The sequence below is a fragment of the Planococcus citri genome, chromosome 3 (genome assembly GCF_950023065.1).
Source record: "Planococcus citri chromosome 3, ihPlaCitr1.1, whole genome shotgun sequence".
Taxonomy (NCBI): Eukaryota; Metazoa; Arthropoda; class Insecta; order Hemiptera; family Pseudococcidae; genus Planococcus; species Planococcus citri.
In genome coordinates this window covers 71582908-71601428 of record NC_088679.1, presented here as the reverse complement: position 1 = coordinate 71601428, position 18521 = coordinate 71582908, and the positions used below count along the sequence as shown (strand labels likewise).

The following is an 18521-nucleotide window of genomic DNA, read 5'->3' as shown; positions in this document are numbered from 1 at the left end:
TAATGTTTTAAAATTATTTTTAAAATCTGGAAATTCATAACTTTAAAACTAGGTAGGTAAGTAAGGTATGCTCAAAAAAAGTTCGTTTCTATTTTAAAAAAAAAGTTTTTCGTAACATTTTCTAAAACAATTGCACGGAATCAATTCAAAAATGCCCAAAAAAATTCGAGCACATACATCTCCTTCCTCAGCTCATGTTCTAAATCAAAATACTTCTTTCAATATTCAGAAATGGAGAATTCTTGAATCACCTGATCAAATTTTTGTAGTTTTCAACAATTTTAGAGCACCTCAAGTACCTACCTAAGTAAAATGTTCGAAATAGAAGAAAATAGGTACATATTTTTGCGATTTTACTACATTTATTCCTTCCTCCTCTCGGTTCGTTTCAAGATTCGCGATGATATTTATGTAGACTAAAGTTGCTCAAAATAATGCTTTTCATTCATTCATTCAAAAATTTTTCAAAATACTTTTCATTCAAAAAATTATTACAATTTTGATTTCAAAACTTACACGAATACTTAAATTTTGTTAAAAAATATAATTATAGTGTCTGGTTTTACTCGTATTTACGAGCTTGAATCGAATATAATCTCAATTTGGATTAAATCAACTACAAAACGTTCGTACACTACGATGATTCACTCGAACTTGGTGCCCTACCCTTTTCTACATTTCTGTTTGAACAGATGTAATATTTTTTTTAGAAAAGATACAATTACAATCCTACACATAATAACTAACAGTGAGTTCACGTAGTTTCAAAATTTTAACGTTAAATATGATAACCATCTTGAACGTTGGTTTTATAATTTGGTATTTAAACATTCCAGTGCATGCTGACGATAGAGGTAAGTCACAAATTAATCCCCCATTAAATTAAGGAAAAAAATTCTCGGGCATCGTTTTCTCAAAATTTTACAGCCTTGATTTTCAACTTGAAAACACACTCACTCGTTGACATTCCGACAAAAAATTCACCTAACGTGACATGTACTGGTACTTGGGCGACAGCCTGTCCAGCAAGAAACAATGAAAGTGAAGATTCCACCATCAAGAATATTTTTTCCAAAGAAGCATTATTTCTACGAAACATTTATAACGAAAAAAATTCGTATGCAGAAATTGAAAAAGATAGGTGCAATGAACCTTATAAACTTTCAATTATTTTTTCTGAGGGAAAAATAGAATTTGGTTATCAGGTAGTTAACATTTACCAACTTTGTCATTAAGGTACCTATCAAAATACATCCAAATGATAGAAAAATTATTCTCATTTTACAGATCTTTATTCAAAACTCTGAAACTTCCAAATTCACTGCCAACTTTCGCGAAGAACATTTTTCGAAGCCTGATTATTCGTCGAATCATCATGAAAAAAATGAACTGATTCGTTACTACGAGGATTTTAACTTTTCCGAAAATGGAAGCTCCATGATGCACTTGAATGAAATCAAAACAATGGCGAGTACAACGAAATACTAAAAACTGTGATTTATGAGTATAATATTCAATGAGATGGCCTACTTATACGTCTTACTGTGACGATGACTTGAATTTTTAGAAATCTATATGGATACCTTTATTCAAAGTATGGTTAAAATCAGACCAAGTAAAGAAAATTACGTATCAAATTTTCGAAAATAACACGAACCCGACGTTGCCATGTCAGAATTATAATTTAGGAAAGGAAATACTCGCTAACACTAATGTAGATTTGTTCTACACAGAAGTAAGTAGAAACAAAACTCAAATTACAGATTTTCTCTTTCTGAATACCAACTTTATGGAGCCTCTTACCATCAGTAGTTCTCATTAGAATCTGTAAAATATCGTCACACTCTTCTTCCTCTTCGTGAAATTCAATTTCGATACTTTAATTCGATGAAAATTGCGGACTGAAATAATCATAAATTCATAATTCTTAAGATATTCGATCAGACCTTTTTTTTTCGAGTCAGCCCCTCAAAAAAATTAATTATATTAAAAATTCTTAAATATTGTCTACACTACTCGTAGAACAATCAAAAAGAATTTTTCCAAGACATGACACTACCTCCAATCGGATCTGAAGGAGCATGCTCATCAGAACACAAGTGTTTAATGAAATGGCTACTACTCCCTTCAGATCAATTTCAATTTGGCTCTTCATCGACACAGCTACAATGCTCTAACATACCAACCATTCCGATATGGAGCAGCACAATAGAAAATATATTACGAAATGTTGATGAATATTTATACACATTGTCTCGGGTAAGTAAAAATTCTCATACTCATTATTACTTTTGTGTTTCAATTTATTAATCATACAATCGTCTTTCACTTGAGCTCAGATATCAAATAAACCATTAAAAATAATCGCCGGAGTAAATCAGTACCTTCAATTGCCAAATAAACAGCTCGGGATAAATAATTACGTAATTCTCGTCAAAGAAAAAAATATATTAGCAGTGCCCAAAATAATTTACAAAATCGTCCAGCTGAAATCAACTAAATGCGAAGACTTTAAATGTTGGTACAGTGTTTTAATAGTGATCCACAACGGTCCATATTTCAGTGACCAAGATCGAATCTGCGAAGATATGAGTGAAAGTTTAGGATGGGATGATATCAGATACGAAAAATGGTCAAACGAAGCCTCCAAGTCGAAATTCATTTACGTTTGTCCAATTACAGAGAAAACGCTCGAAAAGGTAGGCTTAGTGTGGGAAAAAAATTCACGATTCGAAGAATTATCGTTGTTGCATTTTCCACATTTCAATGAAGCTAATCAACCACTTGAGAGTAATGTGAAAGAAAAAGTTTTCAAAGAATTGAAACGATTGTCCAAGTTGAATGAATGGTCAAAAAGTATTGAAAATAATAAATTGATAGAACGACCGCAGATTGACGACGATGATTTCAAAATACTGGAAGGGAAGAATGATAAGAAATTTATTATAATAACGCATAGACGTGATCAACCTCTAAGTGGAGTGTGATTCGTGAATTATTGGAGCACAGATGATAAAGTCAATATTTTTTCAACTTCAAAAATTCTATAGTTAATAATTTCTAGTTAAATAAATTATATTTTGTACGTACTTATGAATAAAAGTAACTTCACACTTCGAGTTCGAGAGAATAAATTTTTGAACCCTAACAAATGAAAGAGATAAAAATATGAATTTTAAAATTCCGAACAGCAAATACCAACTTGTACAGTCAATCTTCAAAAAAATCAGTCAAAACCGAGGAATTCGACTGCAAGTTGAAAAATAACTTGAATTCCGCGACCGAAATACTTTCTATTCTTCGAAGACAAAAAATTATAGGCATCATAAAACACGAATAATTCCGAAAATAACCAAAGGTGTTTGAATTTCTATTGTTTACCTTGAAAAAGAAGCCGACGAATCTCCAAAAATTTATAAAGTCGTAAAATCGATGACTACAGGGACGAAAGCTGAAACAAATAATGAGCAATGAACTTTTCATTTATCGAGTTTTGAAAACAGTATGATTCTGTTACCGAACTAAAAAAAAAAAAAAACACGGTAGAATGTAATCAAGAATGTAAAATTTTATTGCACGATACACGTTAAGCTCTTAATTATAATGTCTGTTATTCTCACGAACTACAAACAAATTGACAAATTTATTTCTCGACCGTGTTTCTGCATCTACATGTTCATAGGATAAATGGGTAACGATTAAGACTCCTCGATGTGAAGGATTGAACGTTCGACGTTCGACCAAATTTCAAAATCTTGACCTTTCAAATTGAATTGGAATATTAATAACTGGATGATTATACCTTTTTTTTGGTCCATGTTCTGTTTTTTACTGAGATATCTGAGCAAATTTGTATCACAATTTGATTTTTTTAGCGTCCAGATGATTACTATCTTTCTTCCTCTTCTTGACTTTATCTTTATTCGTAACCGTATCTTGTAACTTTTCGAAGAATTTAGTCGAAGATTTGGTACTCTGTTTCGCATCTGTATCTTCTTTGAACTAGAATAAAAGCAGAATTTAGTTTCTCAAACGTTCAAAATCAAATTAAATACACCAAACTTTACACTTACATGAGATAAAGTTTTATTTTTAGCCATTTTCTCGAGATCTTTTTTGAGTTTCTCTCTCTGAGCCATTCCTGGTTTCAATTTACTGAGTAATTTCTGTTTGTTTTCGATATTTTTATACTTTTCTCTTTGTTTTACTTTTTTACGTCTACGAGCTCGTTTCTTATCGGTACTAGATCGTTCTTCTTTACCAACCAAATCGCCACTCTTTTTATCTGCAAAATATACGAAAAATTAACCAAAATTCATCGAGAACAAGAACAGAAGTTAGTTTCGATTTGTACGAACCCAGAACTTCTTCAGGAGCTGCCAAAGCAGCGTTTGAAACAGTGACTGGGATGGCTTCTTCCATAGATAATGCTGGTAAATTGGTAATGATTTGAATTTCTTGAGCAGCCTAAAATGAAAGAGAAATACGATGACGAAGAATTCAATATAATATGTAAAATTTTCAACGAAATAAATATCAAATACGAGAGCAAGAGCATTTACCGGTCTCGGAGTATAGTGATAGTTAGATAAAGCATCTAATTTTAGAAACAACGAATTCATCAAGGCTTTTAAATGCTTATGTTCTTTAGGTTCTTCTTCTACTTTACTTTTATCTCCATCTACAGCTTCTTTTTGTTTAAGGTATTCCTGAAAATTATTCGTTTTAATGACCGCAAATAAATACGATACGAAGAATAAATAGAAGGGTGATACTAACTTGCTCATAAACTTGAGCCAAACTCAGTTTGCTTTTTTCTTGATTCAATACTATTTTTTTCCTGAACTCTAAAGGTGCATCGACCGGTTTGATTTTTCTTTCGACATCGTCCCATGCTTTATCTTTAACCCTTTGAATAATAATATCTTCTAGTTTTAAAGCTACTTCTTCGGTTATAATAGGAGCTAAAACAAAAACGAGATTTATTTTTAGAACGGTTTCGTACGATATCTCACTTCACAAAAGATACGGTTCACTCGTACCTGGCCTAACGGTGAAATCGAATTCTAAATTTTGTTCCAGAAGTGAATTCTGAGGTCTTTTTTTAGCGTTGACTTCTCCAATCATGTGCCATGGTTTTTCAGATAAAGCTTCGTTTTCAAGTTGATCGACTCGTTGACGTAATCGTTCTTGACGCATTTCGAATGTAGATTTAAATTCAGAGTTTTCGTCTTCTTCGCCATGATCGCTTTCTTCAACGTCGTCGTCGTCCAAATCGAATCTAAATATCGATAAATCAGTAATTTGGATCGGAATTGAAACTAAAAAGAAGAAATATTCGCTCACTTGACGCGTTTTTTCCCAACACCTTGCTGTTGTTTTTCTTCGATTACTTTAGGGTCTTCGAAAAAGTCATTGTACATTGGCCCAAATTTTTTCTCATTCTCTTCGCTCTAGAAATTATTAAATTTTAGAATTATATCATCAGTAAATTATAAATAAAATTATTTTATAGATTTATACCTTTTCTATATCTTTGTTTTCATCATCGGACGGAATATCTTGAAAATAATCAATGGACTCGTCAGATTCGGCATCATCTTCATCATCATCATCATCACCATTCTCAAGTCCATCATCTTCAATTTCTTCTTCTTCTAAATCTTCTTCGTCGATACTCGTTGGATCACCATCTTCCTCGATATCTACGTCATCTTCATCATCAGAAGAGTCATTATCACTACCGTTTTCTTCGTCTTGGATTTCATCTTGAGAATCTTCATCGTTGTCTGGAAGAGCCACGATTAGATTAAAATGATGGACATTTTCAACGAAAATGATCGCAAAAGAGCTATATTACCTGAAGGAACTACGTTATTATTTGAAACATATTCCGTAAATCGACTACTGAGCTTATCAGCGATGAACTGATTCTGTAATTCGATTTGTTGCCATATTTGCTCCGTGTCAAAATCTTTTATCACTAAGTTTGGTAAAGTGGGTTTATCTTTCTCAACTACGTCTTCTGTTTGCTTAGTGAGATCATATAACTGCTTCAGTAGAGGTTTTATTTTACATTCTAGTTCGGTTTGTACACTGAAAAAGGTTAAAGTTTAATACACTGGATAATACTATATATTATAACAATATTGTACAATAATCACCTCAGAAATGCAGTAGGGTCTTTGGTGTACTTGGCGAACTTATTAACAAGTTCAGAATTACTTTTAATCTTCATTTTTCAATTTTTCAACACATTTTTAGAACAGAAAACACGCATTTCAAATTCAAAAATTCGTCGAAATTGATAACAAAACGCACTTTGTTTTTTTTTTCGTCGCACACGTGCTTTCTAGGTGAGCATCGCGATAAGCACAATGCCACAACATGTTTTGACAATGTTTTTGATTTTTTTTTTTTTAATTTAAAAAATAAAATATGATTTTAAATTTTAATGAAGATGGATGATGGAAGATGGAGCAATAAAGATCAGAAGATGAGAATGAGATTGAGAATTTGAGATTCACAGAGATAATTAGAGTTCACGCTCAGGTGGCATGCTGGCAGCTCAGGCAGCTACTGCTGAGCTGCCAGCTGCCGTCTGCCAACTGCCAAGTGCCAACGAGTGCCAAGTGTCAATTATTATTGACAATTAGAATTATTCAACTTCAGCTTCAGCCCTTTCTTCAGCCACATCTTTGAACTGTTTATTACTCGGTTTTGAAATAAAATATGTACATACTAGGTAGAATAAATCAACTTCAGTCTTCAGATGATCATGTTGACTTTGCCCATGTTGCCAATTTTGAAATTTGAAATTTGAATATTGAAATATGAAAAAGCCAATGGTGAAACGTTCAATGCTCTTACAAAGATCAAATTTTCAACTCTCAAAGTCTCAAGCTCTTTGAGTCACACTTCGGAAAAATTGCCTATTCCTAAGACGTAAGAATAAATATGTACTTTGAAATCCATTCAAAACAGCATTCTTGAAAGAATAAAAATAAACTCTCTTCATGTAAGTAATTCAAATTATTGATTAGGATTTTTATTTTATTATAAATTCGGTCTCAAAAAGACATTAAATTGTGTAAAAATAAAAAATTATGCAACGCGTACAACATGATTGATTTCTCCAATAGTTCAAGAGCATCTTATACATTACAATTAGGTACTCAATAATAAAGCAATGGGTTTTCGTAACTCCTTCGATCACTGTGACAAATATTGAAATACTTCGTGCATACATTAGAATAAAAAATAATGAAAAATATCATCACAATTATCCCTACTATTATAAACATCCCAACGAAGTTTAAATTACTGTGGTGAGATGTATTTTCCGGAACTGGCTGCTCTTGAACTTGATGATTATTTGACGCTTTTATCGAAATGATTTCCGAATTTGACGTATGATTATTGCATGCATTGTTGATACAAGGAGGTTTCAACTGCCGAAATAAAAATTCATAATTATACATAAAAGCAGTGAACAATGTGATTGCTTATCTTATCTAACTGTTTATTAATTAAAATTGGATTTTAATTTCAAAAAACAAAACGACTAGGTAGGTACAATGATATAATATGTAAGTAGGTATAGAAAAATTGACTTACTTTCAAACTAGAACCAGTAGTCAGGATACTAAAAATTATGAAGGAACATATCTTGTAATACATATTTAATCACCGGTTTACTTAATTAAACCTAGGACTAACTCAATATAGTTTAGTCAACTGTCAAGATCACAAATTTTTAGCCTTAAACATGGCTATGGAAACTTACAATATAAGTAGGTAGGTACATAATCGCGCAAAATTAATAAAAAAATTATCGAATGCTGGTATTGCTGGTTGAATGCTGGATATGTATACAATAATGAAATGGGATAATGAATTATGACCATTTCACGATGAATTATCTTATGTTTTATAAAATAATGGAAGTTATCTTCATAGGCTGATAATTTTATCATCGAACAGGAGGAAAGGGAAACCCGAATGCAAAATAATATTGTACAAATACGTAGAAACACCATATGGGATTTTTAGAATGTCGCATGTTTTATTCATGGTTTTTTCTACAGATAAGTAGCTAATTGCAAAGATAAATTTTTAGTACAATTGAAATTTACTTAAAAATTGTTCATTTTTAATGGTAAGTCTAAATTATACGTTGATTATGTGAAAAGTGTTTCAAATGTGACCAGCTCAAAGTGTCGCGTGTTTTTTTTTTAGATAAATATTTGTACTTTTAGGTAGGTACCTGGTAAGCCATAGATCACACAATACTGACTTTCAAAATCATATCGATAAAAATTAGAGAGAATCTTGCATCCTTTAAACACATTATTTTCAAAAAATAAATCAAATTTGCTATTAAAACTTCAGTGGCCACTTGAAAAAAGGAAGAATCGCAACTATTTTCGACGAATGCTGTAATGTTGAATTCCTATCTTCTGCCAGAGTTTGAAAACCACACCCGCATTTATAATTGGCTTATTTGCCCACAAAAGTTCGGAATATTCCCAGTTTTACACGTAAATTTTAAAAAGGTGCTGCTTTTCTGATAAACCCACCAACAAGATTATGCTTTTTTATGCCAAAATTGCTAGAAAGTACTGAGAAGTTTCAGGAACGCTCTGCTTAATTTACCTAAATTGAAACATAAAGACCCACTTTTCCGATGAAAAAAAATCTAAATTCCACCACACATAATGAAATTACGATACGCACAAAAAAACAATAGTATTGTGCATTTTTATTTTTTATTTAAAAAAAACTTCATACTCATTATGTATAAGTATAAAAATGTATTTTGTTGGCTCTTTAATTCGCTAAATTAAATTTGCTCACATTTATTAGTGTCGTTGATCGCTTTCTTCAACTTTTGCAGTCAGTATTTCATCTAGAGCATTTTTCATGTCGAATACCTGCAGCCTCATATCCTTCTGGAAAAATACAAATACAAGAAAGAATGAAAAATTACCGAAGGAGTAAAATGAGCAATTGATTCAACAAGTTGAAAAAAATAATAAAATAAAACCATAAAATTCTTTTTAAGGAACTTACATTCTGTTGATCCAACCATCGCAACTGATTAAACATTACTTCATCCTCTTGCAGTATCTGACGAATTTGCTGAATCTGTTAATAATAATAAAGCTATTAGTAAGGGTACCGAAACTAAAACTTTCACAACAATGGAAATTCGGAAAAGGGCAAGTATTTAAATGCAGTTTTTAAAAGGAGTTTTCGTTTAATATGCAACAACAATTTTTGATTTAAAGCTGGGATGCGAACCGGAATTAACCCGAAAATTTTTGAGGAAATAATTTTTATCCAATAACCTTTAACCGAAATCAAAAAAATTGAAACCAAAACCCGAATTTGAAATTTCCATTTCCCTAACCGTTAACCTGTAACCTTTAAAAAATTTCGGTTAGTTATGGTATGGTTAATACACAATTCAATATTTTCTTTTTTTTCAGAATTTTTAAAAATAAAATCAACATTTTTCAGTATTTTGTGTGCTAAACTTGAAAAAATAGAAGCATTTTTCATTTTTATTTCATCCATATTCTGAACCTTGCCCGGATTTGAAGACTCTTTAAAGGCAATGACTGGTTATTTATTTTTGAAAAAAATGGGCAATATTTTTTGAAATTTAACAGAGATGGGTTTAGAATTGTTCATTTGCAGGTTCGTTATATTGTTACACAGTTGAATAAATAACACCAAACAGTGTACATACATACAGTATACGTAATTCAATTTGAACCTATAACTGTTGACCGAATTTTTTTTTCGGTTCGTATCCCCGATTTAGAGGTTAGCTTTTTTTGGGTGTAAATGCTTTAAAATGCTTATTTTGGGCCAAAAAGGCGGAAATTTTGCTTTCTAGAGGCTTTTTATCGTCGTTAGCGCTTTTTTGGGTAAAAAATTGGTAAAATTGAAGCAAATAGTTCCAAAAATACAATAGTTTTATCAATTTTTTGCACATTTTCGAGAAAAAATAATAATTTTTTTAAAAAAAGATCAGTTCAAGAACACAAAGAAGGAAAAACTAAAAAATAACAGATTCAGTTTTCATTTTTCAATTTTTAATTAAATTTTTTTTCCAAGTTGTACATATATTTGAGGGAGGTATCTTGCTGAGTTTGAAAAAACCTGCATTTAGATACGTAACATGGTAGGATTTGATAGCGCTTAAAAATCCTAGCCCTAGTGATTACTTGAGGAGGTCCATATAAATTGAGCTGAGCTCTTCAAATAAAATACGCAATTAGAGTAATTACAAATACAGTAGGTACCTATCACTTACTTGTACTTTCCTTTGCGCCCGTAACCGACGAATTCTGTTTTGTAATTCGGCTATAGATGGTCTTCGAGGCCGTTGATTCGCGTGATGATTCATATCGAAAATCGTTGACTCACCTTTGAGCAATACGTCTTTTTAAACGTGTAATAAACGTTATTGGAGAAAATCTAGACTCCCACGGTAAGGTGTACTGCCTATGACCAATAATTATCTAAAAAAAGTTCTGTAACGAAAAAATTGAAACAGATTGTTACATGATTAAATAATGGGTAGGTACCTAGAATAATTGAATAAACGAGCGAAGCGAGTAGCAATTTTCTTTAAGCACCAAGCATCTATATATAAAGATGCCAGCATGAAAGTATTGATCGTTGTTTATCGTGAAGCTCTTACATACAATAAAAATTTGGCTCTTACTCATAGACTCAGGGCATTATCTATTTTGATGAAACTCAATGCTCAACTACCATTTTTCTTCAACTTTCCCTCGGAATTTCGAAAAAAAGCTTCGAGGGGGTAATAATTACTTAATATACTAAAGTAACTTATCGTAAACAGTATGTAGTTTAGTTTTCATAAGATATCGTTTGAATAAATCATTTGTTTTCGTTTCGTATCCATAATCCTATCGATAAAAAATTAAATTTCTAGAAAAATTACCTCGTGCAAATAAAACATTACGTTTCTTCAACAGAATTATCAAATTAGCAATAAGAAAACCACGAAGGTCGCCGAAAACAGTTTACTTCATTGCACTTCACTCAACTTAGCGAAACCAACTATGCAATTGCAACCCTACCAGAGATACTGAACTACCTAAGTATAAAGTACCTATATGAAAAATGAAACACAAATGAAGCTAACGCTAACCAGAGAAGAGTCTGGTTCTTCTGGAGTCTGGAGTCTCCACAAGACACATATCAACGGAAATGAAAGAAAAAAAAACATTCCCCAAACGGACAACAGTTTTGACTTTGAAATTTGAATAAGAAAACAAAACAAAAGGAAGGTACCTATTTACTTTCCTTTAGACGTGAGTCCCCCCCCCCCCCACTACATAGTCAACAACAACATCATATTCACTCACACTATTCACTATTGTAAATCGACATTCGACATGCATTCCAAGAAATCCTTCGTAGTTCTTTAGTTCAAGTGTATTGTTTACTGTTCAGGGTAGGTAGGGATAAGAGGATAATGGTCTACAGTTCTACTTCTACACAGTACACTACACACACACACACGAACGAAAAATGTGAAGAAACTGCGATTATTCACTTTTTCTTGGAGGAGTCCATCCTGACCGGAATCGGAGCATCTTATCGATGACGTCAGAACTGGGGACAAAGAATATTATATTCTCTAAAAAACTGAAAATATGCTAAAAAAATTCCCTGAAAAATCGAAATTTATGCAAAAATATTCCCAACATCTCCTACACAATATGGGTAACGATGCCTTTTTCGATTTTTGGTGAATTTTTAAAAATCTTTAGGACAAAAATGAGGGAAAAAATCAAAATCTTACCAAATTGACCTAGAAATCTAAAATTTGGAATATACTCGTACCCCATTCCCGACCTGCCAAATCGATTGGAAACTGTTTCAGAACCGCTTACTAAGTAGTTCTGGAGCCTCCAGCTGATTTTTGAAACTTGAAATTCCCACAAAATTTCATCAAATGGAGATGGAAAACGGAAACTTACTCTACACTACAATTATTTTAGCACTCTCTGAAGACGACTTCAGGTGGGTTCATGTCATTTTGGAGCCTCCAGCGTCTTTTTGAAAATTCCTGGAGTCTCCAGCAAATTTTTGAAATTTGAAATTTCAACAAGATGTCATCAAAATGGAGGTGGAAAACTGAAATTCACTCTGCACAGTACGTGCTACAGTTAAGTCGGACAGATTTTGTGGCATTTTTAAAAAAAAACTGAAGTTTCCAAAAAGGCGCAAGGAGGCTCCAAAATGGATTGAAACTGCGTGCAATCCACTTTTAGGAATAATTCCAAAAATAGCATGTCAACTGAATCTCATCCTCCTACCTCAAAATGGAGGCGAAAGGGTGAATTTTTTAAATTATCAAATAAGTATGAAATCGATAAATTTATTCGGTTTTCCAACTCCATTTGATGAAATTTTGTTGAAATTTCAAGTTTCAAAAATCTGCTGGAGACTCCAAAACGACTTGAAATGTACCTGCAGTCGACTTTTTAGCATATTGAAACTACTTTGCAGAATGAATTTCGTCTTTCCATCTCAATTTGATGAAATTTTGTGGGAATTTCAAGTTTCAAAAATCTGCTAGAGGCTCCAGTAATTTTCAAAAAGTTGCTGCAGGCTCCAAAACGACTTGAACCCAGCGAAAATCGTCTTCAGAGGGTGTTAAAATTGAAGTGTAGAGTTAATTTTAGCTTTCTATCTTCATTTTATGAAATTTTGAAGAAATTTCAAATTTCAAAAATCTGCTGGAGACTCCAGGAATTTTCAAAAAATCGTTGGAAACTACAAAACGACTTGAAATGCACCTGCAGTCGACTTTTTAGCATATTGAAACTACTTTGCAGAATGAATTTCGTCTTTCCATCTCCATTTTGATGAAATTTTGTGGGATTCGGAGTTTCAAACATCTGCTGGAGGCTCCAGAACTACTCTAAACGGTCTGAAACAGTTTCCAATCGATTTGTCAGGTCGGAAATGGGGTATATTCCAAATTTTAGATTTCTAGGTCAATTTGGTAAGATTTTGATTTTTCCCTCATTTTTGGCCTAAATTTGATTTTCAAAAACTCACCAAAAATCGAAAAAGGCACGTAGGCACTTGAAATTTTGACAGATGATAAATTTTTGCCTGCTCTTTCGATCTGCCTTTGTGAGGCTTAAAAAATTTCGTTTAAGTCTTACTTAGGTATGTATGCTAGAACGCAAAATCTGCGATTTCGGCTGACCTGCTGTCAATCAAAATGGCCGCAATTTTATAAGTAGGGCAATGTTTTTTTTGAGAATAAGGGCTAGAAATGTTCCTTAGGACTCCCCCTTTAAGAAAAAAGTTGTCCCGGAGGATCGGCAGGGGGTGCAATTGATCCTTATGCGGGCCCCCGACTATACCTAATGTGACCATGCTCAATGTGTTGCGTGTGTGTGTTTTTTTTAGATAAATACAACCTGGTAAGCCATAGATCACACATACTGTCTTTCAAAATCATATCAATCGAAATTAGAGAGAACTTTGCATTTTTTGAACACCTTATTTTCGAAAAATGAAGTAAATTTGCAGGTAAAACTTTGGCGACCACTTGAAACAATGAAGAATCGCAACAATTTTCGAATGAATGCTGTAAAGTTGAACTTATACCCTTACAAATTATCAAACTTACCAAAATCCCTTATTCCTACTCTACCTACATTGGCTCTTATTTTTTCCAGTTGAACTTCAAAGTGGCTGCTTTTGGGTAGGAGGGTAGGTGGCTAAAGTGGCCAGATTTGGGCACTTTACTTCATACTCTATAAATTGTTGATCGATACCTACTATAATGAATTAAGTATCGTTTAAAATAGTCATCGCCATCGTCCGAAGGTTTCCTCTAAGAAAAGACCAATAATTTAATTTCGGAGGATACCTCAAGCATGAGACCATTAGGTATTTGGGTTTCGAGGTCACAAGATCCTATGCTGGAAAGGTATATAGGTACTTAGACTTACACTTTACAGGTTTTCTTCTTTTCTTTCGTACTAAATTCTGAAAAATTTTTCAATCATAAATTCAATGGATCTCGTCATCGTTCTTTACTAAAAATAATTCAAGTTGAAGCTGTTGAATGGGCCATGGGGCAACTTCAATCTTGTGAAGATGGCTTTGGATGTACTTTGGTCATTTTTCATGTAATTAAAAAAGGAGAAAAATCTAAAAAAAATTCAAATAAAAAAGATTTTAATGTTATTTAAATTTAAATTAAATTAATAATTGAAAGATCAAAAATGAGAAGTTTGATTTGCCAAAAGTAGCGAGATCAAAACGTGGAATGTGAAAAATCATTTTTAATTTTCATATTCAGTGACCCTAATGGCAATAAAAAATAAAAATTGAAAATGATCCGAAAATTGATCCGAAAATGATCCGATTTTTCGGATCACGGATCACGAATCATTGATCCGTGATTCGGATCACATTAAAGTTTGTGATTCGTGATCCGTGATCCGAATCATTTTTTCATGTGTGATCCGTGATCCGTGATCCGTGCCTGACCCTGCCAATCCTGAATCGCGTAGACCACGTGTTTCTCCGGGAGTGAAGGCTCTGATTGGTCAGTTGCCTGGCTGGAGGTGAAAACTCTGATTGGTCGAATTTCTCCGGAGGTGAAGAATTTTTGCTTCACGAGTTTCCGATCCTGTTTATATTTATATCTATGGGTGTGATGAACGAAATTCTACATAAATGAGTAATTATTCGCGATAGTGTTTTAAAGAATTCATTAAGTGAAGTCTATTTTATTTTCTACCTACTGTTCTTTTATTTGATGCAGTAGGCCTAGATATAATTTGTTACATGCTACACAATAAATTCAAGTGGTCACGATTTCCAGACATTTGAGTAAGTAAGTATTTGGTGATCTATTTTTGACTTTCTTGATTCCAACGTATTATGATTTATGAATTCGTGTTTAATTTTAAAATTGTAGAAACGTCGTGAGCTGTGAACAGACGATTTGTTGCTATTGCTATTCCTACGTCGAATTTCTTCCAGAGTACCTACCTACCTACTACCATGAACCGTAACAGGAAAGTCAATTTCAAGGAATTGAACGAAAGTGACTTCGTAACATTCCTCGATAAATATTTCGTCGATTTTGAGGACAATCTGCGATGTAACAATTTTGGTAATATGAACACACTGCTGATTAAAAATATCATCGAAAAATTTGGCAAGATATTCCAACTGTGGGATGAGAACAGATTCCTTCAAGCTTCAATCGACAAGAACTTCTTCGAAAATATTCACAAATTGATGCAGTATGCTTTCAACGTTAATGATCATCGTCGCAATGAACCAACTAATTATTCTGATGATTTTACGTTGGAATGTAATCATTGCGGAGATGCCTTCCCTTTGCGTAATAAAGATTGTCAGTATTCCTTCGAGTTGCACGAAATATCCAAGGAACATACAGAATTCCTTAGGAATTTGAATAATACAGATTCCGATACATCATCTTCATCGTGCCATGATTCAGACAACGAGATACAAACTGATCCTACGGTATCCGTTGGTGGATCTGATTCGAAGGATGATTGCTCTTCAGACGATCAAGTTGAACACAGATTGCAACCGATTCGATGGCCTTTGACGCGAATTAACGATGGGACTATTAAGCACATCGACGAAGGACTACGACTATCTTCTAAATTGGCGGAAGTTAGCATCGTGAAAGAAATACCCGAAGCTAAGCGTATGCGTATTACTCCTACTGAAAAATCCGCTGCAGGAAGCAAATTTAGGGGTACACCAGTCAGAGACCAGATATCAATTTCAACTTCAAATAACGACGATGGCCTTTCGATTTCTGAATTTGATACGAGTTGTATTATTTTCAAAAACAACCGGCTCCGATGTAAAATTTGCTCCGTTTCACTCTCTCATGAAACATGTGCGATTGATCATATGAAAGGGAAACCTCATTCGTATAGAACTAAACTTTACGAATCGTATGGCAGTTTCTTGAAGGAGACTGATGACAATAAAATGCAGTGTATCGTGTGTGAATGCCAGTATGCCATCATCCATAAATTTTTCAAACACTGTCAAACGAAAGCTCACGAAGATAGAGTTAGTCAACTGAAAATGCAACCGTCTGAACTTTACATCGCGAGAGCAGTTGCAGAATTCATGCAGTGTCCTGCGAGTGGATGTTTTACTTTTGTGTCTGATTGGAAACAGCTGTTCGAACATGTGCAGTCATTTCATAAGAAATGATCCAGGTAAAAAGTAAATCATAATTAGGTATATGAAATCTACCTAATGGCTAATGCCTACTTAATGGGCAGCTCTCATTTTATCATTTTCGTATTTCACCCGTTTTAAATTTTTTTATTAATTGATTATTTTCTCGTTATTTTATACTTATATATTCTTACCTACTTATTTGTAATCAATTGACCTCGCCTGAGAAAAGAACGATTTTACAACAAAAAATAATACTCGTAATTTAGTATTCTCGGGTATTCTTCGTTCTTTCATTGTTTGTCCATAAAAAACGATGATTTTTGAAACAAGTTCTAGATCGTTTTACTGAAAAAATTTAGGTAGACTATACCGTTATTTTATTCATTTAAACTAGAACCGTTTTGTATGTCTATTATTGTGTGAATTCGTTTTATATTAAAATTTATTTCTGAATTTTACGCTCCTATTATTTTGTTTTTATATTCCTACCTACTTATTTTTTTCAACCAAATTCTCATGATTGGTTTGTCTTTCTCATACACTGATCCTGAGTGGACTTCTTCCACAATTTTTGCCAGATGTCTATTTAGGATTAATCGTGTATTTGAAGGTACATATTTAATTTAATATTTTCTCCCTCCATGTCGTTTCTAATCTTCGACTTCATGTTGATGCAAATTGCCTCGAAATAGGGTTAGAGAGAAACCTTACATACTTTGAAGCCGACAGGTGGAAAAAGTTTTCGTTGAATGTTCACAGAATCAGATTATCTAACAAGGGTCGTGTAAATTCAAAATGAGTGAATAGATATTTTGAACTATATGCTCAATTCAAAAATTAAGATATGTGCATTACCTACCTATCTATGGACTACCAGTCATCTACAAACAGTATGAAACCCAATAATAAGCACATCTGCATTATAAAGTTTTGTATGCATTGTTGATATTTTATTCTCATGCGTTAGAGTGAGTGACAGGCCTATAATTGTGCTTGGGAGAGTAAAATTATCCTAGGTATCATAATACAAGTCTCAGTATGCATTTTTTATACAGGGTGTTAAATAAAGCGTGGGCAATAATTTCACAATAGATGCAACTCGAGTAGACGAACAAAAAACGTTATTATGATAAGTTGCCTATCTTGTAAAATGAAGGCGCGACGTGCTCCGCAAAACTGGAAATTTACCAATTTTGAAAAATTCATCAAAAATAAGAAAACGTTTGAATCATTGAAGTGATGCCCCTAACCCATAGTACTCGAGTGGACAAACAAAAAAAGTTATTGTGATCAATTGCCTATGTTCAAAATTGAAGGGGCAAACCTTTCAAAATTTCCAAATTTCGAGTGCCCCAAATTTGAATTTTGAAATTGTGCTTGCCCCTTCAATTTTGAACATAGGCAATTGGCCACAATAACTTTTTTTGTTTGTCCACTCGAGTACTATGGGTTAGGGGCATCATTTCAATGATTCAAACGTTTTCTTATTTTTGATGAATTTTTCAAAATTGGTAAATTTCCAGTTTTGCGGAGCACGTAGCGCCTTCATTTTACAAGATAGGCAACTTATCATAATAACGTTTTTTGTTCTTCCACTCGAGTTGCATCTATTGTGAAATTATTGCCCACGCTTTATTTAACACCCTGTATAATGTAAGTATTTCATTTTTTCCTAACCTGCTACACTACAAAGCCCTGGCCTTTACCTAAAATTGTCAAAAGTTTCAATTTCTGCCAAACATATCAAAATTTCCTCAAAAAATTGTCAAAAAGTAATAATTTTACCAAAAAAAATAGCCAAAAAAGCATTGCTTTTTGCTAAAATTGTCACAGTTTCAGGTCATTTTTTGGGCCCGGACATTTTTCCACTGAACCACTCATAAAAATATGTTGTAATAAATGCCCTAAATACGAATCCGTGGTTAGTTAACCCAAAATAACCATTTTTTGGGCTCCAGGGGTTCCCAAAAAGTTATGATTATGAATAAAAAAAGAATTTTAGGAACCACTGAGTGCTATTTTCAAAAACTTTTTTAGCGTAAAATATCTGTTTGAACCTTTGAACCCGATATAAACGTTATGCGAGGTGATTTTCTCATTTTCGACCCTTGGGAGCAAAAATGAGGGGGGGGGTTGATTTTTTGAAAATTTTGAAACCACCATTTTGAACCTACCCCTTTGAACCCCGCTAAAAAGCTTTTTACAGTTTATTAGTATCCGAAATTTTTCATTCGAGTTTACCTGTAACATTCAAAATTGAG

At 33.1% G+C, this 18521-nt stretch overlaps 3 protein-coding genes across 6 annotated transcripts; 2 read left to right on the top strand and 1 right to left on the bottom strand.

The window, feature by feature from the left end:
- Positions 1 to 702: 702 nt before the first annotated feature.
- On the top strand, positions 703 to 3119 carry LOC135838876 (uncharacterized). 2 transcript variants are annotated; one of them, XM_065354681.1, is made up of 6 exons: positions 703 to 854; positions 928 to 1205; positions 1288 to 1467; positions 1568 to 1735; positions 2023 to 2259; positions 2340 to 3119. In XM_065354681.1, the coding sequence occupies exons 1-6, from the start codon at positions 785 to 787 to the stop codon at positions 2985 to 2987; spliced, it is 1581 nt and encodes a 526-aa protein (XP_065210753.1). In that variant the 5' UTR covers positions 703 to 784; the 3' UTR covers positions 2988 to 3119. The 2 variants fall into 2 exon arrangements, with proteins under 2 accessions (XP_065210753.1, XP_065210754.1); XM_065354682.1 differs by lacking the exon at positions 928 to 1205 and having other exon boundaries at positions 721 to 854.
- Positions 2053 to 6324, bottom strand: LOC135838875 (U3 small nucleolar ribonucleoprotein protein MPP10). 3 transcript variants are annotated; one of them, XR_010557491.1, is made up of 11 exons: positions 6165 to 6324; positions 5861 to 6096; positions 5524 to 5789; positions 5347 to 5453; positions 5043 to 5281; positions 4780 to 4964; positions 4563 to 4709; positions 4359 to 4467; positions 4074 to 4285; positions 3803 to 4002; positions 2053 to 2578 (listed from the first exon to the last, which is right to left on the bottom strand). XR_010557491.1 is itself a non-coding variant. In XM_065354680.1 (10 exons), the coding sequence occupies exons 1-10, from the start codon at positions 6236 to 6238 to the stop codon at positions 3856 to 3858; spliced, it is 1722 nt and encodes a 573-aa protein (XP_065210752.1). In that variant the 5' UTR covers positions 6239 to 6324; the 3' UTR covers positions 3546 to 3855. The 3 variants fall into 3 exon arrangements, 1 of the variants encoding a protein (XP_065210752.1); XR_010557490.1 differs by lacking the exon at positions 2053 to 2578 and adding an exon at positions 3058 to 3451; XM_065354680.1 differs by lacking the exon at positions 2053 to 2578 and having other exon boundaries at positions 3546 to 4002.
- A 7969-nt stretch (positions 6325 to 14293) lies between these two features.
- On the top strand, positions 14294 to 16682 carry LOC135838872 (uncharacterized). Its single transcript, XM_065354677.1, has 2 exons — positions 14294 to 14914; positions 14999 to 16682. Exon 2 carries the CDS (start codon positions 15085 to 15087, stop codon positions 16288 to 16290), a length of 1206 nt encoding a protein of 401 aa, XP_065210749.1. The 5' UTR covers positions 14294 to 14914; positions 14999 to 15084; the 3' UTR covers positions 16291 to 16682.
- Positions 16683 to 18521: the final 1839 nt, after the last annotated feature.